Source organism: Neodiprion virginianus, chromosome 3 (assembly GCF_021901495.1).
Source record: "Neodiprion virginianus isolate iyNeoVirg1 chromosome 3, iyNeoVirg1.1, whole genome shotgun sequence".
Lineage (NCBI taxonomy): Eukaryota > Metazoa > Arthropoda > Insecta > Hymenoptera > Diprionidae > Neodiprion > Neodiprion virginianus.
Genome location: NC_060879.1, coordinates 8,356,769 through 8,380,318, shown reverse-complemented (window position 1 = coordinate 8,380,318; position 23,550 = coordinate 8,356,769). Strand labels below are relative to the sequence as shown.

The following is a 23,550-nucleotide window of genomic DNA, read 5'->3' as shown; positions in this document are numbered from 1 at the left end:
CTACGTATAAAGGACACTTCAAATTATGTGTATTCAAAAATTGAAAGATATTGTAAGAAAAGTGATTTATCACGGTACTACCTTAAGAGGTGTTTTTACCGTTGAATAAAAATAATTAAATAATATTACATAATATAAATCTATCGAAAAATATTATCCCACTAATATAGCATATGTATATTATTTTACAAAGTTTTATTAACTAAAGTGATATGTGTTACCAGTGATATGCCAGATATTCCTTTCTTTTGGTGTGGTAGGATTAACTTTGCTTGCTGGTCGGCTATATCGTACCGTTTGCAGAGGTTTATTAAATTGAAAGAACAATGATTTTTCTGATGATTTCTGAATCGTTGTAGAGTACGAATGAAAATATGTCCATGCCGTCGGAATGAAGTATGAAATTTCAGATATTCCAAAGTCCAAAGTGGTAAAATCACGTGAGACTACGCTTTAGTTGTTAAATTAAAATTTATCAAACTATAGCGATTGTTGACGTTTGTGTTATTATTATTAGTATGCACGGGAAATGAATAAGTCAAACTAATTTTCATCGGATTGAAATCCCACGCACCGCGAACAACGTACCTCATTATAATTTATTGGCATAACTAGAAATATATATATGTATATATATAAATTAAAATAATATATACGTATGCACGCACATATATATTTCCGGGATCATTAATTAACCAACAGCCGGCCCCTTATGGCACATTGTGCACAACGTTGTGTGTATTGTATGCCCGCTACGATATTATCTGATAATTAAATCCATCTCATTCTTTACAATATATACGTAAATCTCGTACCTAGCATAATAATTATGCGCATAATTTATATTCAAACAAATGCTTACATATATCTTTTACCTGTACGTTATGATACACGTAGGGAATATAATATAATAGGAATTACGTTTGGGTATATAATGCGGCAACATTACACTGTAAATATACGTATACATTTTTCTTCATTCAGGGATTAATTGATTCATTAAAATCTTGACGAAGAGACGTAATTTGCGTTTAATAGTCATAACGCTATTTTGTATGGTGACGTGTTAGATACTCCGGTAAAAAAATTATTATTACAAAAAAATGGGCAAGATCTTGATGAGAAGTTTTCTTGAGGTGAATAATTTTGTTGAAACTATCAATCATAATTGACATAATGATATAAAGAAACCGAAAAGGCTTTGAATACTTTGATTTCCGATGGAAAGATTCATTTGGTCGTTACAGGTGTATTCTTACAGGCAACTTTAGAAAGCATATAGAAGAAATTATCATTTCTGTTCACCTTTGCAAAAAGTCAAATTGATATTTACAGTGTTATCAGGATTTTTCACGAAGCAAAATAATTTATTCAGTTACAACGTGTAGGTTGCAAGAAATTTATAATTTCAGAAAGTTATTTTAGAATTCATTCGCGAATAAAATATTCTTAACATATGTACATTAGGATGTGTCGGAAAGAAATAATTTGCGATTTTCCACCATAGTATCCGCTAAAAAGTTTATTTGGGTTAAAAGAAACGTTCCAGCAAAATATGAGCGTTCTACGTCATGTGTAAGATCAGGCTTAGTTCATTTTTCATACTTATACATTTTTTTAAATTTACGAAGAACCGCGAGTAAAAATTTTTTTTTATCGCTCAAATCAATCATAATATCAATTTACGTTAGTAAGAAGATCCACGCTTGTAATATCAAGTCTCCGTTTGATGCCTCAAAAATGTATCTGACGATATTTTCATTATTGATTTAATCTCAAGTAATAGTTATTATAAAATATGAGCTTTTAATTTGGGAGAGTACGATTCCCGATTGATATATTGTTGTGTTATGGATCGTGATCTTTGGGTAAAACATAAATGTCAGGAAATAAATAATAATTCAAGTGGTATAATATCAAATTTTCAACACGAAGCAAAATCATGCAATATTATACTTGGATTGAAGATTAGTTGATTAACAATCTCAATTTCTAGTTCGAATATGTGAGTTTATAGTTTTTTTTTTTTTTTTTTTTTTTTTTTTTACAATTAGATGCCAAGCAAATATCATTTTTTACATTCAACTTGATCGAATTCAAGTCACAGTTTTCCAACGCTTCGATATAATTAATTCTTTTCTCCCCTTTTGGATATTTTGCTCTGTTTAGATAATTTTCTTCGCTTAGACTTGTATACCTCACGTTTAAAAACTCTACTAATAGATATTTCCCATTTTAGAGTGGAAAAAAAAAATTAGTCAACGCGTTTCATATCGTACGCATTTACCGTATATATTTTATATTACCTTATGGGACTGAAAATGATTGATGAACTTTTTTTCACTCCTGATTTTGATTTGTCAATATGTATCCAACTCGAGAAATTCTTATCGATTGACTTAGCATGAAGTAAAAAAAAACAAACAAACCGCTGATATATTACAACTTGAAAATTGATTTTTATTCCGTACAGGTGTATCATTTGATAATATTGATCCAATTGTTCGAGGCATAAAACATGTAATGATTTCAATTGAATTGAAATCACATGTTATCGTATCAATGAAATTTTCTAACTTGAAATTTCCTCGCGTTCACCCCGAAAAAGTAATCATGTTTTGTATAGAAAAATAATCCGGCTAAATCCCAAAAAATTTCCGATGATTCTAAAAATTTTTCCATTCTAAAATGATTTTTACGCGGCAAATTCATGAATTTGTAATTTTTTTTCAGAAAACTCTTTATTACTTTGAAACTGTGTGTTATAAAAAAAATTTCTCTCAACTCTTCTGCAGGAAATTGAATGCTCTACAGAAAAGATTTGTTGTAAAATTTTCGTACAAATCTAATATTTCTCGCAATTTAAAACTGTCTGCATTTTTCACTAATAACGTGATAAATATAAGATTTACGAAAATTTTACAAGAGATCTTTTTTGTAGAGCATTAAATTGCCCAAAGAATAGCCTAATGAAACGTTTTTTATGATATACAGTTTCAAAGTAATGAACAGTTTTCGCGAAAAAAAATTTCAAAAAGATGAATTTTTCCCACATAAAAATGTGAGGCGTGTTAGAGTTGTCGGGCAATATTATTTTTTCATTCAGCCTGATTTTTCTTCCATACAATATGATTGCTTTTTGCGGCTGAGGGAGAAGAAATTACGACATGACCCAAGCAAGAACCACCTAAACCCTAACGTAGATATGTATGATATAATATCGGAGCCAAAACGGAAATCGTACGAAGTATAAGTAACGTCTATAAGCTGGACGATTGGCCGAGTGCCCGTTAAAAAACGTGTAAGAGAGACGACGATCATGGCACGTGGAAGTCGTGCCGACTTTTATTTATTTTCATTTCCCATCCAACTTTTTTACAAACATTCATGCCTTTTTCACTGCGTTTCTTGCCATCGCATGTGAACCATTTTTTCCTACCGAAAGGTTCCTTCGTTAATGGATGTAAAAATACGCCAGTCAGATATAACACAGCGCACGTGGAATATATTGCATAAATATTTAGGTATATATGTATACTGATATATGTTGTTACATGCATGCGCATTAACGGTGTATTCGCGTAAAAATGTTAACGAATAAAAACTTATCGATTTTCACACCGTTTTCGTGCAACAAGATAAACAACGCTTCGACCATTATTAATTTCAATTGAAACAAATTCTTACCCGCTGACTGATGAATTTTAGTGAACAAATATATTACAAAAATCCCTGAGCGTTTAAAATTATTCGCAACGTATTTTGGTTTTTTTTTATCCTCCATATTCCTCCAAGTCTGTAACTAGTTACATACTTTTGAAGCAAAAGTTTCGGAAATCAACTTTATACCGACAACAAAGTTTAAAATTACTTTTCGTAAAAACCTTTCAAAAATGACATCAATATACATATGGTAAATAAATATTTCTATGAATTTTGCACAACAATATTGGAGTAATCGAAAATAATCCCTTGACAAAAAAGTTGATTAATAATATCAGCAGTATATATTGATTAAGAACTAAGAGAGATTGAAAATGCGACCGGTGTAGTGTAAGAAAAAGTGAGTATTATTCGACAAGTGACCGATTGATTCGTCTCACGCAGAATGTCCCATATATTATACAAAAATACAAGGTTTCTTCGAGCGTAGGTGCACGTTTATTTAATTCAGCAGGTGTTGTTGATCCTGGTATACGTATATATATTTATTTTCGACCATCTCAGATCTGTCCCATAATTGGTTATATCAAAGTACTACTAAAAGGTACTCTATGTGAATTTTTTCAGATTTTTTAATTCATTATTTGAGAAATTGCCGTTTTTTTTTTTTCAAATGAATATATCTCGAAAACTTGAAGTAACTGAAAAAAATGACTACATAAAAGTTGTAGTTTTTTGTTAGCTTTCGAGAGAAAGTTTTGAAAAAATTTTTACGTTCCGGTAACGCTGATTTTTTACCAAAAAAGGAAGAAATAATTTTTTTCATTCAAAAAGAACCCCTTTTTTTTGGATGAAAAAATTACAGAGTCTTCCAATATGTGTGACAATATCGCCGAAAAATCGCCAGAGTGGCACGGATCGAGGTTCTAGGGTAAAAAAAATTAAGCCACACAAATTCGGTCGAGGTTCCAGAATAAAAAAATTAATTTCTGTGGCTTCATTTTTTTTACCCTAGAACCTCGATCCGTGCCACTCTGGCGATTTTTCGGCGCTATTGTCACACACATTGAAAGACTCTGTAATTTTTTCAGCAAAAACAAAGGGTCCTTTTTGAATGAAAAAACTTATTTCTTCCTTTTTTGGTAAAAAATCCGCGTTACCGGAACGTAAAAATTTTTTCAACAATTCCTCTCGAAAGCTAACAAAAAAACTACAACTTTTATGCAGAGTCATTTTAGGCAAGGTTTAGGGCGAGGTCAAGCCGCGAAGTCATCTGTGCATTGATTACGTTTTCTTCCTTACATAGCCGTTGTTTCGTACACGTTCTGCTCGAGAGAGTCACCGACGGGGTAAAAACATTAAGGTTATGTAATACTCTTACCCTTACCGACCGAGCAAACTCACACTTCATCTTCCTATATTAAATAAACAAACGAACGGAAAGGGTTCAAATTTCGACGGCGCGTCGCTCTTTCGTAGCGGAATTCAGAAAAGTTACTCATGTCCGGAAGATAGTCAAAAAAATATATGCTTTTTTGACACCGTTCCTGCATTTCCCACATTTCAGGGGCCAAAAAGCGAATGGTTGAGATGCTTCGTACAATTCTGGAAAGAACGAAGAGTATCATGAGACTGTTTTTGTGTAATATTGAGGTCGACGAGACCTCAAGGACAAGTCAAAATTTCAATTATTTTCAGAGATATAGCCATTTTAGTGACACGTCTTCAATACTGGCTCGGCTGGAACGAATTTTACTCGAATCTTTAAACGCGTTTTTCTCAAAACTACATTTTTCAAAATGGTTGACATGATTTCTCAAGTTCTATTGAACCGATTTACTTGAAATTTGGTGAGAATCTTCTCAATACATGTCTCTATCGCACGAACTATTATTATAACGAAATAATAATTTTTACTATTTTTAAAAAATTCAGAAACGTCCAAAAAAGTAAAAAAAAACGTATTATTTTTTCGGACAGCCGTAATTTGGCAAAAAAAAATTTTTTTCGACTTTTTTTTAGTTAGTACGATAGCTGCATTTATGTAGATTAATAATTTTTTTTTTTTCTGATTTTGAAAATGCTTGCAATCGTGACAACATTGGCGCGCCATTTTTTTTGTACCCCCCACTTCAACAACTCATAGCACTTTCAATTTTGTATTTTTTGACTTGTTTTTTTTTTTTTGTAATCGTGAAATAATAATAAACGCCTGATAAAAAAATGGATGGTAAAAATATTTTTTGTTTTTTGTTTATAGCACTTCAAAAAACACCTCAAATTCATGCCTCTACACTAGAATACCCCCTTAATACAAGATGAAGAAGGGTGAGTTTGCTCGGTCGGTAAGGATGGGATCACTACCTGACCTTAATTCATACAGAGGCCATGGAACCAGCCAAAGATGGTTTGCATTGATCTGGGACGCAACCAAATGACCTCTGCAAAGTTGCGCGCGTTGCGAAACTTCACCGAAACCCAGATAATATATACTTGTAACTTACTTACCGCATCTCTCGCTGCTCTGTCTTCTCTACTCCAATTTCAATTTCGTGAGTCACTCCAACTGCTACATACGTACTCACTCCTTACCATACATAGGCATACGTTTATTCGGCACATTCGGGTGAAATGCTCAAAGTTTTATGGTTATTGGCGCTAACTGGAATTCTCAAATTTTATGTAATCACGTCTTTGAATTTGTCGTCGAATTACCATGAACAGATACATTTTCTGCCTAACCGTTAAGTGGTCATACATGGCAACTTTTTCATATTTCAAGATATACCAAAATTAATTAAAGTGGAATAATTTAAAGATTACCGCAAAAGTCGTTGAAAAAAATCTCAAAGCCCCGTAGAAAACTCAGGAAAATCTTATACCACAAATTTGCAAAACCTCGAGGTAATTCCCGTAAAAATTCCCGAAATCTCATAAGAATTCCCATGAAAACGGTTAAAGCCCCGTAGAATTCGATTCGTAAAATTTATTTAAACCTCAGGAAAAATTTTCAAAATTGTACTAAAGTTGCATAAAAATCGACCACAAGTATTCAGAAAACTCTGTCAAGATTTTTTAGAGCCCGATGGAGTACCCTGATCTGAATTTGAAAATCTGTCTCCTTCGAGTGAATCCCATCAGTAGAATTGATTGAGCAGTCGGTGCTTAGATTTTAGTAAAATCAATCTCTCGTTGACCGTGTGATTATACAAGTTTACCTTTTCGCCTAGACCTGAATAAATGAATAATCATAAATGCCCCCAATTATGCCCACGTTTACATTGTAAATTGCGGATAGAATGCTGTTGGCACTCGAAGCGACGAAAAAGAAAAGTGGCGCACGCCAACTTGGAATTGTAAAAGTTAACGACGTGAGCACATAACCATTTAATTAATCTGTACCAAGATCTGCAAACGTCGCAACGCCGTATTCCGTCTACTTGCGGCTTCAACATACGATCCTTATTTGGTCGTGTAAAAAAAATCGACCAACCCATCATGTCGCTCTCTAACTCTGTTGGACCTACTTTAATTTATTTTTTATCCATGTACAGGTACGTATGTATGCATTTACGGTAGATCTAATTTATATTCACGTTACAGTTAATTACGATAGAATTTAGTTGCGTAATTATTGAATTAAACGTGAAGTCGTCGGTTGCGATGTCACTATTATTATTACAGGTTTGCTCAATTTTAACAGCGGATTTAAGATTTCTAACGGAAATTGCTGGTATAATTAATCAACGAAATTCAGTTCTGTATTATAAGTATAAAGCTAATCGTTCGTTGAATAATCAAGGCTAATTGCTTACACGAAGAATTAACAATAAAGTATTCTCAACAATTTATCTACATCGCGTTTGTTCAAACTAATTATATTGACGATACGATTTGAGCAATTTTCACATCACAGGATTCGGATGTATGGATTTAATTATCAGTTCTCACAGGATTGTGACTAACTTTGTTCATTTTCGAAATTCCTTCGCTCTTCCAAGTCTTTCGGATCCATAATGCAACTTTCCTTTTGTAGTGATGCGATGAGGCGGGAAAATATGTCAAAATTCCAAAATGAACCCGATGGATTATTTGGAGTACTAATTTCTTGAATTTTACGACCAGCATCGGAGTGCAAGGTGAGGTATTCTATAAACCTATGGCATGTGATCTAAACGGAAAGCAACAAACGGTATAAAAAAAAGGAGGTAAAAAAGTCTAAAACCGTGATTACCGAATAGTATCTACTTGCTAATGAAGTCATCGTAAAATTTATACCCGAAGCGTGTCTTATATTAACACGCGTATCTGCAAACACAGATACGACATACGAATACCGTGTGTAAATAATGATACACGTGCTACACGCGTTGCGAATACATGCGTTTTTACACTATACTCGAAATGACGATGTGGTTAAAAAGTGTACGAGAGATTGTTACCGCCAAGAGAAACCCAGTCGTCTTAGAGTCTAAGCGGTGAGATCCATGGCCGATAATGATTCATCGCGGTATAATCAGCATCTTCACTCACTTTTGGTGAAGTTTCCTCTTCGAGCAGGCTCAAAGGAGCAACGAAAAACCAAACAAGCAATTCTCGAACAAAAGTACAAGTTTATCTCTAGCAAATGTTTGAGCAGAGGGGAGATTGTACAGATTATAATTATTATTCTGAGAACGATGCGACAGGCGACGAAAAAATGTAAGCACAATATTTTGGCGGCAAGGGGGGGGGGGGGGGGGGGGATAATCGGGCAATACTGTAACGTCTGAATAAAAACTTGGCAAACCAGGGAAAATGTCAATGACAGTGAATACCAGTAAAACAATGTCCCTAGTACACGTAATAGAAACGAATCTGAGGAAATTCCGATAAGCTGTGAAATGAATAACAATTTGAAAAATAATTTTATAATTATAACGTGCAAATGATAAAAAATCTGGGGTTTTTTTGTTCATTCGTAACCCGATCCTCGAAAATTGGCTGAAGAACATTGCATAAATTTTACATACCAGTATCTGTTGTAACAAGCGAATGTAATTGTTAACGAACATCTCTTGCACGACACTTGGATAAATCGATTTTTATCCAGTCTGAAGGTAAGCTTGTATAAAGATTAATTTTCCGAGTAATTTCTAGGAATCTTCAAGTGTTTGGAAATTTTCAATGTTCTGGATAACAGGACCTTCTCTCAAACTATCCATATCTTAGTTTGCATTATTCTAATTCGCCCAGTGTCATTTCCGTTACTGCATATGGTATAGGAATGTTATTTAGTTTCATTCGTATTCGCAATCATTAGCGTTGCAAGTAACATTGATGGGAATTTTAATTGAACGACTTCTTCTGGCTTCCCAAGTTCTTATTCAGACGTTTTATCATTTTATTTATCGTTAAAAGATAGGAACATGTAAATATTTTTGGTACCTAAAATACTAGCAGTCCGTTGCAGCTCCACCCGCGACTATTTTCAAATACTTCTTGCGGCAAAACTATTATGCATAGCCATATGCTCTCACGGATTTTTTTGCAGAGCTCGCCGAGACCTTCAAAACTTTTGAACAAAACTTTTCTCTATACGTGAAAGTTAAGTCAGTGTTCGCATAAGTTTGTAAGCCTATTACGACTTGGTTTATGAGAAGTATCGTTATATCTCCAAAACTGTTGATCTGGTTACAACAAAATATAGTCTAAAACCTAGTCAGACGATGTAACTGTCCATAGTAAAAAAAAAAACACGGACCCTGAGAGTTCCGTACAAACTTAATTATTATTTTCATGTGATATAACTACAAATAAACTATTTTCGGACCTTTTCCTTTACTTGTGCTGTAAGACCTTGCTTCTCTCAAAATTTCACGATTCTAGATCATCGCAAAGTACTTTACAGGTTTGGATAAGTCAGTTTGGGAGTATCAAAATATGTGTGACATACATAAATAGCCGCGTATCTTTTGACTCCGTTGACTTGGAAGCTTCAAATTTTTACACCTTCATGGGACCGTAGTAATTGATACTAATTTCAACTTGATACCTCTTCCCGTTCCTGAGAAAAAGGGTCTTAACGGACGAACGGATTGACAGACAGAAAGGTGAACAACGAAGTGATCGTATAATGGTTCCGTCTTTTCCTTTTGAGGTACGGCACCCTGAAAAGAATCAAAATTGGTTCGGTAGTTCTGGAGTTATAAGCGCATTTAGGACAGAAAGACGAAGTTCTATTTGCACATCCAGAGATAGAGATAGAGGTACGCACAACTGGTTATGATTTTTATGTCATGCCCGGTACTATGTATGTACGTACCTACATACATGATCGAAAACGAATTTTGGACATAACCAGACCAATGTAAATTTGTCACTCGACGTTGAAATAAATTCTTTTCGTCGGTGGCATCGCTTGTGCTCCGTTTGTACCCATCCGTGCCGTTTTTCAAAAATCGACACCTTAACCACGTCACTTTATTTCAGTCCACTTCGTCACTCTTGTCTTTCTCGCACCGTTCTTTCATACTTCCATCCCCGCCATTTATTTGTAACGACTGAAACCCGTCACAGCTTTCCATATGATTTTGAAAAGGATGTTGCAACGTTTACTCGCGACGCAGAAGCTGTCGTATCCTGGATGACTGAAAATAGACTCCAACCGAATGACTCAAAAACTAAGGCGATGATACTGGGAAGCTTAGCATACACGTGCAGACTCGACCTCACAACCTGCCCCAAGATGAAAGTGAATAACCAAGACATCCCACACGTGACTGATGTCTTGAATGTTGGAATCTGGCTCATTCCTACGTTAAATTGGGACCTTTCCGTCAAAAGCACAGGCTGAAGAGTATATCAGTCACTCGTTTCTCTTAAAAGGCACAGATGAACTCCATGGTTCATTACCATCGTGCAATAACGACGTACAAACAAATGCAGAGAATCGCGCAGAGTATTTTCTTACCCGGCTAATTCAAGTGTATTCAAATATCATCTACGCAACCACTTGATGCAATTCAAAAATCTATCTTTTGAGATAACAATCGGCTTGAAGTAGATTTCTGCATCAGTTGCACAATTCTTGTTCAGAGGAATTCATGCGATACAAGTACCTATATCTTTAAGCCACGCTGTCATTCGCAGTTAGGATTAATAATAATTTACGCACAATATTTTGTATACCCGAATATGATACTAAAACGTGGGTTTTTAAGTGCCAAATGGATGTCCCGACGAGCCGGACCAATGTTTATACAAAGTAGTCCATTTCACTCTGCTACTCTGAATAATCTGGTCATGATTGTTGATACAGAAAAATATTACTCGCAAAAGTTTATGGCATCCAATGGAGAAAACAAAGTTTTTCCAGTGAATGTTATCCAAAGGTTATATCTTTTGAGATTTCTGTGGTAGCAATGTTTTTTTCAATGGGCACCGCCTATTTTCTTACTCACTGCATGGAAGGTGATATCGAAACGAGTAATTGAAGGAGAATAAATCTTGGTAGCAAAGTTAGTACTTTTTTTAATGAATTTATTTTAACATTTGCTTAAAATGTTGTCCATCAATCTGAATGCACTTATGCAGACGCATGATGAACGATTGCCAATCCAAGTAATCTAGGAAATTCTTCATTCGGCCTACACAGCACGAAGCCCCGAAATATCACTGGTTTATCATAATAGATGAACCAAAGCCTCCAAAGTTGATCACAAGTATAACAATGCATATGAAAAATCTGACGAGAGTTAAAATAAGTGCCAATGTGCAATTTCCTTGTTTTTAATCCATGGTTGAATCCCCCCACGTGGTACGTTCGAAAATTAATGAGTCCAAAGCTTGCACAGCGTGTCAATGGCATATCAAATTCTCTAACATCTCCCGGCTTTCCACACAAAAATAGACATTTTCCAGGAATAGCTTTAACCTAACTTTACTAAAAACGTCACTTCTTTCATGCAAATTGGTTGAAAATCAGACATCAGGTGGCTCTATCCTAAGTTAAATAGACCAATTTTTCTTTCAGTTCAATTTTACTTAAACTCAGTTACCAAATGTATCAATAAACACTCCAATTTTAAGAAAACTAACGGAAGATTAGGATTAGACCATTCTTTCAAAAAACTAATAATAACGAGTCAAGGCCCATATCCGTCCTGACGAAGTTTGGCTTACATATTTTCAAGTGTAATACATTCACTCCTAGATATCGAACGTCCTGTTTTCTGTGTCTGTAGGTCACTTCCACAGATACATAACGGAAAGTGGATCCGCCCTTGCGACATCGGGTTTCCAACCAAGCGAACCCTGTGTTGGGCAAGCATTTGACCTTGGAAAATATGTTGGCTGTTCCAATAGATCAACGGATTCCCCGATTGAATGCTTGCGGACAGTCGATGTTTAGGACATGATAGGTTCTTAAGAGGTATTCCATCTTTGACAAACGTAGCCGAGAATCGTATGGAACCCAACCGACGAGCCAAATATTGATGGTGCCGTTTTCACTCATAGTCCCCGCAACTTAATTCGCAATCGTCGAGTTCGAGATTTGCCTTGGGTTTTAGGTATTTGTCAAAATGACGGATTAACTAGTTCTATACGAAAGTATGCATAGCTGCCAAGCGATCGTTTGGATTTCTTAACTGTTCTTGGATACTTTCAATATCTGAATTTGACCGCAAGGAATAAATTATCGATGCTTGATCGACTTCATCCAAGTGAGTTGATTCAATTCAAAAAATATTCATGTCCATTTTCATGGACGATTTATTACCTACTTACTTACTTACTCACTTACCTATTTCTGAAATCCTGTACCGATCGTCAAGTCTCAGGCAACTTGCATCTGAGAACTTGAGGTTTTTTTTTTTTTTATTGGCACTTCGTTTGGTAGTATATCGAAAAATTGTAGCAACTATTTATGACACGCTTCAAGGTGTCGTACCTTTCATATCCAATTAGGAATGTTAATATCGCGCGCTTCGTATTTCAATCTACTATCAAACTTCTTTCTATATCGCTGTCAGCTTTTTATAAAAATGAGGAACACGATGACTTTCTGGAAAACTTTAACCGCGTCTTACCTACTTTTTTAAACTGCAACTGTTTACCGAGTTCGGGAGCGGCTTGATGGGAAAAACACAGCAAGTCATACCGCTTAAAAAATTTCGAAGCCGACAAAAACGTGGCAAGTAGCATGGATGTTTCAAATGCAACAAAGTTTTTACTAGCGATAAATTATAATTCTGTTATTTGGTAGATACTCGCAAGCCTAACAGTACTCGTTACAATATCTTATCATTCTGAAGGGTAGAAACGAAATTGTCAGTGGTACAAGTATAGACTTATAGAGGCAAACTGCGCCGTTTGTGGACCGAGCTGAAGTCGTAATAAGAGAGAGAAAGGAACAGCTGGGGTCGGTCCCTGGACTAACTCTGTCCTTTGGTTTGGGCTTCAGCGACCCCATAACAGGTCATTCAAGTATTAGCTAACGCTGAAACAGGGGTATGCCATTTGGAGAAACGTTGTCAAACATTACCCTATAGTAGTAGGTATTCCAGGCAAGCGTTAGTTAACGTAGGAAATTCGAAGTGCGTCCTTAAAGCCAACACGCCGCGTAATTCAGAATAATGAGAAATTTTCTTTTAAAGGAGGTATTAATAATGCATGAATTGATCAATAATAATACGTTAGCGGATATAATGTTTATTGGGTGGATTTAAGAAGATAGACAGTATATAATGTATTTAATACTCAATTAATAACGAATTCACGTTTTAATAGACATGTTAATGTGTATTGATAATCAATGATGATTAATACTTAATAAAGTAGAAATAAATTGATCAGGACGTGACTGTAAATGGTATTTCTGCCATTATCAGTCAACGAATCCATTTGCCAATAAACTTTTCAAAAGCGTTAGCTAACGTTAAAAAAACAGTAGTTGTAAAACAAACAAATGTCGCCAATCGTTATCACTAGGCGTGGGATGCAAAAATTGCAAAAAAATCGCAATCTGTCTCTATAGGTATATGGACACAAATGAGACACGATCGAATGATACTTCGAAAAATCAAGTCACTCGGTATGAGGAGCTTTTCGGTAGAAGAAAAAAGTTTGGCAAAGAAATAGAAATTTTTAATGAATTTTCACCGAATTCATTCTTAGTTTCTATTATATCGGTTGTTATAATACTGATGATTGTGTCAAGTATGGTACACGATGTAATATACATGGATGTACAAAAGACACTCAACTAAGTATTGCTAAACACTTGTGCTGAATATCCTGCAATAATTCTCCGTATAGTAGATACAACATCACGTTGTACACGTTTATTCATTATTATACAGTAAGTATAATAATACACGGGGTTCACAGTGAAAATTCAGTTCTGGTTTGTATTATACATTATACATACATATATATATATATATATATATATATATATATATATATATATATATATATATATATCTTAATATATATAAATCTCGTGTCACGATGTTTGTCCTCAATGGACTCCTAAACCACTTAACCGATTATAATAAAATACGCACACCATGTGCAGTTCGATCCAACTTGAGAGATAGGATAGTTTAAATCTCAAATTATAGTCGCAATTTTAATTTATTGCTAATTATTTGTCTGTTATTATTCGACAGTCACAATTATCTGTTAACTCCGAATGATTCTAACAGATGTCGATACCTTTCGACTGGGTTGAGTAAGTAATCAATAGATGGCGCTGCTACGGTAAATCTACGAACGTGTCATATAAGCTACACTAGCAACCCATCCCGGCTTCGCACGGGCATATAATAATATAATAAAAGAAAATACACAATGTTTACAGTGAGTTTCTAGAAAAATAACATTTATATTATTACTTAATATTATTCTATGCCCGTGCGAAGCCGGGATGGGCTGCTAGTATATATATATATATATACATACATACACACATGTGTGAGGGTATCGTAAACAACGCAATTAAACCGCAACTCAACGCGCGTATATAGTTATGAGCAGTATTACTTTACATTTACGCGTAATGTATAAAGTCGACCGGATAGTTTGTTACATATACACATATGTATATATATATATATATTGTATATAGACGCGTGAAGCTATAGAATACCACAAAATGAAAGACTCGGAAACTATGATCATAAATAAGAGGACATTCTTGTATCGTAAGTTAAAACAACATCCAGGAAAAAAAATAAACGTTAACGCGTTGCTCGATTACATAATTATTGTAATATAATGTTATACATGAGCAAGTATAAGTTTGAATTATTCTGATAACGTCGTGGCTACGTAGCAAGTTTCGCTCATTTTTACGTTCCATCGTCTGGAGAGAAATACTTTTTTAATTATAACTTATCTTTGCAATATTATTATATGTATTCGATGAGCAAGTATGAAACGAGGATAAGGCGAAACACTTTTTACGTACCAGACAAGGTGAATCTTTAGAGAAAATAGAACAAAGTCTGATCACTGTGAAAATGTATCAGTTTAAAACACTAGCATCTCAATTTTTATGCGTATGATACTTATTTTTTCGAGGAATTAAATATTGTACATTATTTCCACAATTGACGAAGGATTTCGTTTTTAGAATCAATTTCAAATAGTTTATGGCCGCAGGAGAAAAATTGAAATAATTACTTTTCACATCACAAGGGATTGCGCAATGATAAATCTTGGTAAGTCATGCGTAGCTAATTGTTAAAAATTGTGCCACAAGGTTGAAGTTCGTTACGTTAACGTGACGAAACATTGAAAAGACGCAATTGCTATTTCGAAAATTCAAAATGACCGAAACAGTTGAATTTGCAAATGAATGTGAGTATGTTCTGCTTTATATTTATACGTACGGTTTACTGAATTTCGGGTAATTTCTAAGTTGCGAAATAACGATTATTCCCGAAATGGCATTGTTATTCACATTAACGTTACGAACTTCAACCGATAAGAAATATTCTCGAGTCTCTTCAAATTGAGTTCCAGGTCCAAATGTAACACGTAACAAATTTATACAAATTTTCATAAAAACAAGAAAAAATTGATATGTTTTCGTTTATTTTCTTCACATCCGCATATCAAACAATGACAACCAGGCCCTGGAAATGGTTTATAACGTTGGAAATTTATTGGAAATACCAATATAAAAAATTATAAATCACCATAAATATTTACTAACGAATGGAAATCATTGCAAATCAATGGTAATCGCTTTGATTGTCAATTATTCAATTTATATCCCGATCGATTCTTTGTCGTTTCAAAAAATATTTCAATCGTATTCAAGTTCCTTTGGTTTACTATTTGATTTCCAACTGTTAAAAATTCGTGACTCCCTTGAGTGGAATTGCCTCTTCAATTTTTCCTCACGATGATAATGTAACTATATTAGAGTTTTTCACGATAAAAGTGTACGTTCGTCTTTCGTACGGTATTGACGAGGTTCAAGTTCAATAGCGTTAACACGATGACGAAACACTGAGGAAAAAAAAGTGATTGAAGAAGTTGATTTCGAAAAATATACAAGTACGTTTTACTCTTCGACGGCTTACCGAATTATATCGACCAACCAGCTACAAAGTTGTGAATTATCAATTTTCCCCCAAAGTTGCATCGTCACATTACCGAGAGTACCGGGTGTCCACGAAATCCCGGGACGATTAATTGAAAAATTCTAGTATCTTAATTTCGTTTTCTCATAAATCTTCAAAGATGCGATGAGTCGATCAGGGGTTGAATAAAAAAATGTACACACATACATCAGTTTACATGCAAAATGAATTGTCACATTTTTCCATAAAAAATCTGTAATATAAGCTCTTCCAGGATAAATCAAAATACTCCAGAACTTTTCCAGAACTTAAGGATCAATTTGCGTTTTCCCGGATAATTCCAGGATTCAGGGATATGCGAGAAGCAGCGAGTATTGTAAAATTCCACACAATCTCTTGTATAACAGGTAAGACAAAATTCAACCTGCGCCCGGCGTTTGTCACGTGTACCGGGAATATCCTACCTGTCCATAAGCTGCAGACAGACAGGTAGAGGGGGATATCTCCCCCTCTAAATACTAATTACGTTACCGACACGCGATGCTTGTCTCATGCGTATCCCAATAAAGAGGCACGTGACCGCCATCGTGTCGCACGCTCTCTGGGAATTCTGGGAGAGAGAGAAAGAGAGAGAGAGAGAGAGAGAAAAGAGGCACGCCGTTGCTGCGGACGTGACACAATACGCAGTGGATCCAACACCGAAACTTTCGATGAGCGACTCCTGGACTCGACTTTGTGAGCTATTCGATTTCAAGGCATCCATACAATAGAAGACTGAATTATTCGAAGCAGCAACCGACAGCTATGTGTACAGAAAAAGAAAATTCAATTTATTTTTCTCATACTGCCGCAATTGGTTCAATTTTAGTGTGCCATTTCTTTTTAATTTCTTTTTTCTTTTTTTTTTCTTTCCTCAGCTCTTGATTTCATTATTTTGCGTACAGGGCATTCCATGACATCTGGATCGAGATTTTAAATCGATGTCTCAGATTGGCTTTATAATTGTGTGTGTTAAATACGTGACGAAAAACGCAATCGCATTTCTTCGAGGAATTTTCTGAACCGGCGTATCTGAAGTGTGATTTAAAAACTGTGAAGTAAACCCACGTTTTAAAATTTGAAGAAGTTTAGACAATTTTTTTAATACATTGACGTAGAATTTTGATCGAGATATCATGGAATGCCCTGTATGTAATGTTAGTTGAATTCGGGTAATACGCGTAGGTAAGTTTAACGAATATCCAATATCAATTGATACATTAATCTCAACATTCTTATATGAAATATTTTATAGTCACTCATTTTCAATGTATATCTAACTCTATAAACCAATCGAAGGTTTTTTTTCCATCTAAATTATTCTTCTTCGATTATTATACCCTCATTTTCAATCCGACAATGAAATGATTTATCGTTATTTATCTCACAAAGATAAAACTTGACTATAACTGTATCGAATCAAAGAAATTCTTCAGTATTTCCATTCACGATAATATGCGAAAATAAATAGTATGTATCTTCAAATTGAGAACCCAGTTTGTTTAATCTTTTGAAATACATACAATTTAATCGCAAAAAAAAATACTCGTTATACGCGATTAATCGGCACGACCGTCACAGCTCGTAAAAATTCTTTGACGATTGGTAAAGGTGACGGGGAAAGAAAATGTTTGTTGTACAGAGCCGACTGAAAATAAAAAAAAATGTAAACTATAATCGTTGAACGACGTATCGACAGTCGAAGAGAAATAGATATTTTTCTCACGATCGCAGCGGTAATGGGGAAAAGCGATAAACGGTTTCCCGGAATCCTTTCGAACGCTGAAACTCCGATAATCCCGAATCCCTTATTACCGTCGCGATAACGACGCGGCGTGAATATTGAGAGGCACTTGCCCGATGATGCAGCGGCAAGTCGCACGTGCATCGGTATGCGTACGTACTTAACTTTGCGATTGTGAATCGAATCGAAGTGCAAACGATCGACGTCGAACCCGTGATAAGACGCCTCGGCGAGAGGCGTCGTGATATTGATAACGCTTTTCTCTCTCTCTTCGCAGCGAGAGGGAAAGAAGACCGAAAAAAAGGCGGAAAACAGTTAAATAAAGTATTTTGAAGAATGTTTGAATGGGTTCTCTCTGCTAAAAACAAATAAAAACGAGAATCAAAAAAGGCTGTAAGTCATATTTGGAGAAACAGAAATTCACTACAAAGTATGTATGTATGTGTCGAAGCCAATGTTTTTTAAGGAGAAAAATCTTTTTGCAAAATAAAACGGGATTTGCAGCCTCATTTAACTCTCTTCTCCAAATGAGCTTGAAGTTTGTGCTTTTTTGAGAGAAACTCGTTTTTTTTTTTTTTATATTTTTTTTTTCGCAACGAGCAAAGTTGTCCGAAATCCAGTAATCCGCGATAATTACAGTATCAACAAGCTCATTTTACGAATTCAATTAAATACAGAGTTATTCTTCTGTAATGTTGGAGAATGATTTTTTCAGTGTTTCGTTACATTAACGTCGCTTACCTCAATCTCACAAGAACACGTTAGATAATAGATCATACATTTACAGCGATTAGTAATGCACTGATAACGAAAAATGGCGTAACGTGTATTCGAATAGATATCGGATTACTGTCGAACCAGCTGCAGGAAGGCAAAGTAAGAGTAAGAGTAAGATGAAGGTATACAACTATGGATTGAAAAAACTGAGATACGACTGAAATGAAATAAGACCAAGGACAGCATGGCAAGCGAATAAAGGAGTGGGAAAAACTCGCCAAACTCAAACGCTAAACAAACAGTAAATTAATATTACTACTGGCATATCAATATATGCGTACTTAGAAGGTCGATTGTATTCTGATGTACGAAATATTGATCATTATCTGTACATCTATGACATGTTAAAAAACTGAATAGTTTGATTCGAAAGGGGGAACGGAATTAAGAGATTTAAAATTTAACAAATACAAATTTCAACCTATTATCGGATTTTTTAAAAGTGCATCGTTTACGTTTAACTTTAACGAATAACAGTTGATTTGAACCGCAGACGAGTTCTTCAAAAGTAATTCGAATCGGATTTCAGATAACAACAATAATTTCCCAGATACATCAAACTATCATCGTTCATAACCCGTCACATACTGGGTTTTGTTTCTTCGTCGACTTGAGCAATTGGAGAAAAAACACTGTTGCTACTAGACGATCTGTAAAGAATTGATTAGCGAACAGAATAAAGCACACTTCGTTGAAATGTGAAAAATATACGCGCACTTTGCGTTTAAAAAAGACCGTGAAATACGTGACCGCGCTGAAGTTGCAAACAGTTGACGCTCCGTGATTTAAAATTTGTGATTAGCAGATGTTTCAATCGCCAAACGTTTTTATTTGGATCGATTTGAATAGCTCTAATCAGATACGACCGGTTATTCGTATTTTTTGTGATCAAATAGCAGCGGCAGACATCCGAAACAACGAAGACGAGTTAGCGTTTAAAGTGATCTCCGAAGTTGCAAACAATTGACGTTCCGTGATTTGAAATTTGCGATTCGCGGATGTTTCAACCATCAACGGATTTCCGCTCGATAAAATTTAAATAGTTCTAATCAGTCACGAACGTTGATTCTTATTCATTATGATCAAACGACAGCGGCAGGCATCCGAAAGAACGACGAAGCGCTAACGAGAGAAAAAAAATAGCAGGTGGTGCGAGAGCGAGGAAGTTTTTATCGCGGCGAACAGCTGAGTCGAGGGGCTCGTGCAGGGAATATTGACAGGTTCGCGACTCACCGCAGACATTGAGCCAGCCCTCAACGCGACAGGGATATTCCAGCTTCATGGCGTTGACAGTTGACGATCACAGAGAGAATTCAAATTGCCCGCACACTTACGACGATCACACTGTCAGGCACATTACTAACAACCTGTTATCAACGGAGCTAAACCCAGAAACGGTAGAACAACATCGCGGAATTCCTCGCGCAGCGTTTCATTTTTTCTCTTCTACCGCTTCCGCTCGCCTGGATTCATCGGATTTACATACTCACTTCTTCGTCAAAATACCCACGAACTGACGAATCCGTTTCACTTCACTTGACCTACGCTCGCTTTTCTGTCAGCCCGTAAACACCGCACGTATGCTTCGAGTTGTAACGACGTGATCGAAATGTCGAGACGTACGTCTACGCAAACCGAACACACCGAACGCGGCACTGGAACTGAGCTCAAAGCCGAAACTCGAAAGGCGAACGGCGCTTGACACCGGCGCGCTATTCGATTTGCCCACCCGCACGCAGCTGCTCGGTCGGTAATGCAGACTCCCGGTAACCGAATTAATCGCTCGTTTATTGCGTCAAATCGTTGTCTCTGATTCGATTGCCAGATCGTCAACACGCGCACTGTCAATTAGGATATTTTATTTATCCAATCATAGATAATTCTCGCAAAAACGGGCAGTCAAGGAGGCTTGTTAACGAAAGCTTTGATATCGTTGCCTAGTTTCAAATCGCTTCAAAACTGTTAAAAATCCATTAGATTCATTTTATTTCGCTTCAGGATGTCTTATTTTATTCAACGGACTATGTTTCTTCGGTATTTCAATTTGTTGATCAGAATCAATTATGATGCAATGTCGTAAAATTAAATATTTTACGTCATTTGTCCACGTGATTTTTCGAAAACAGTTTTCCGAATAAAATAAGCCATCGTAGAGTGAAATCTGACACACCTGCTGTAGATTTTCAATCATTCTTGAGCCATTTAAAATGATGCATCGAAAAATCCAGTGAATGCTGAATACACCGATTTGAAATTCGTCTAAACTACACATGTAGTCTGTAGACATTCGCAAACTGCGCTATTCATTTTATTCGCGTTCTTGACACGGTGAAACTAATAAAATTAACGTAATCAAATCAAAGTAGAAACAGGAGTCATTTTCTCATAATTTACCGTACAATGAAATAATATCTGTACTCGATTATAAATTAGTTACATTTAAAAATTTCATCTCTGATTTCACGCAATATTTAAACGCAATGCAACAGAGTTTAGCTGTGATTCGGTAAATATCTTAACTCAAAGTGCGCATACAATAATACAAATTTCAGTTCTATCGCGTCAGTATGCGTTTAAATCATGGGCCGAAAAAAACATCGCAGATGGTCAAATTTTTTATTGAAATCGAAAAAATTTTCACTAGTCGGTGCAGCGCATTCAAATTTCACCAGCAATCATAGATATACGATTTTTCGCATTCAAATTATCAAGATTGACGAATCTCATTTTGCACCTCCAATTATAGGGGTATTTGTAAAATAAATATTGATACAAGAAACACCGCATAGTTTAGTCAAATTCTCTTACGTATAACTGAAAATTCTGATCTTCGCACTTTGGTAGTCTAAAATTTTCTAGTTTTTTACGGTTAGCTAAAAGAGTGCACTGCAGTGCCGTTCTAATATTTACGATTACAATTTTACCTCTGCTTTCACATTAATAATTAATAGGCATTACAGGTTGTTGTGTTTTCGTTATCTTGATTATTAAATTTCATGCCGAACAACATAGTCGACTAAAATGTACAATCAGAAAAGTCACGAAACAAAGGTTTTTAACCCTGCGTCTGTGAACGTTTTTTCGACACCTCCCGTTTGTAAGCCTGGGTCTTTCACGACCGGCCGTTTATCACCCTGTGAATACACTTAAAAAATTCCGACAAAGTTCATGCTAATGGTGAAAACCTTCGTCTTGATATATAAATCATAAAGTTGTAGAAAAATAAATTTATTCACATATTTTTTGTTAAACAAGTAAGACAACTCGGTAGGAATACCGTGACTTAATCAAAAAAATGTATACCTACGAAAAGTTAAGATAAAGTAACTTAAAAAACGGCAAAGTGAAGGTTGAACCTTTAAAGAAAAAAAATATTGCACCTCATTTATTTAAAATCAAATGCTCAAGTCAGGGCAGGTAAAAAAGGCAATAAATCATGTATTAGGCATTAGTATTCACACATTTTACTATCGAAAAGACATTTCTTTTATCGTTCGTTTTACAAACTGAATAATTTAAAACTTTTATTCGTCAACTCTTATGTTAAAAACGACATTTTACATGGTTAATCAAAATTATTTTGACACCGAAGTACGCACCTCACTTGTTCAGCCGACCGTTGCTCCATTTTGTGCTAACACTAACAATAAGTCATATATATACCATTTTTTTTTCTCATTAGGTAGGTTTACTCATACAAAAAACACTTTCACTCACCTATGAGTTCAATATTCACCGTCTGTAAACCTGGACCTTCCGTGTCTGCTCCGGATTGACCGGTTCACAGCAACTTTCCCGCAGGGTCTGGGACCTTTTTTTTAGGTGGGGATAGGAGCGACCACCTTTCTTTTCATAGAAAATTATTAATCGAAACCGTTTTGGCCTGGACATGAAGGACCCAAGATTACAGACGAAGAGTTAAAAGATACAACTAATTGTGAGAGTTTTAAAGCCATACGACTTAAATTTGCTTATAACAATATTCCCTCAACGTAATTTCATAACAATTAAGTGCAACTAATTCATGCTGAATATTTACAGTCACAGTTATTCTAAGCAAATACGGAATAATCGAGAAAAATGTACACTTGTTTTCAATTTTTTATCCTTACTCTTGAGAAAGCAAATATCATCAAATAACAACTTCGTAGCATTCACAGATGACAACAATGTGAAAAAAATATTTTTATACATTTTTTGGATCAATATTAAAAGGTGGAGGAATTTTAACGTCACATTTTTGGTTATGAAATGTTTTTCTTTTGAAAAATCCAGTAGTACAGATTACAATAAACTTTAAAGCCTATAATTTGAAATAATTTCTTCACCATCGTTTTGTTTTTTTCAGTTGTCATCTGAATTATAACTGAAAACACATTGGTTTGACAAAATTTAACTCGATGAATATTACAGTTAATTAGCCTGTTGAGCCTTAAAACTTTGCAAATATTGAGAAAACAGCGGATAAATATACTGACAACAAGACTTTTCTTTGTGACACATGCGTGAACCGCGAGTACGCTATACTAAATACTAATTACTATTTATGACCTTGTGGGTGGAAATTGTTTTATCAATTGAAATCGTAGTTTTTCAGAACGCTCGCCTTTAGGTGGAATTGGAGCCGAAAAGGATCGCGACACTTTGCCCGGCTCACATAAGATGATTATCTCATCTCGTTAGTATTTTTTTAGTGTTATTCCGCTTTGATTATCGGGAGGATGAGATATATTCAAAATAGTTTGAACG

General features: G+C 35.3%; 1 protein-coding gene across 1 annotated transcript in view; it reads right to left on the bottom strand.

Moving 5' to 3' along the window:
- Positions 1–20,464, bottom strand: part of LOC124301442 (ras GTPase-activating protein raskol) — a 241,148-nt gene extending 220,684 nt beyond the window's left edge. Inside the window, exon 1 of the mRNA XM_046756480.1 lies at positions 20,035–20,464. Coding sequence (XP_046612436.1) covers positions 20,035–20,083 — 49 coding nt within the window. The 5' untranslated portion in view covers positions 20,084–20,464. The remainder of the gene's footprint in view (positions 1–20,034) is intronic.
- Between the last annotated feature and the right edge of the window lie 3,086 nt (positions 20,465–23,550).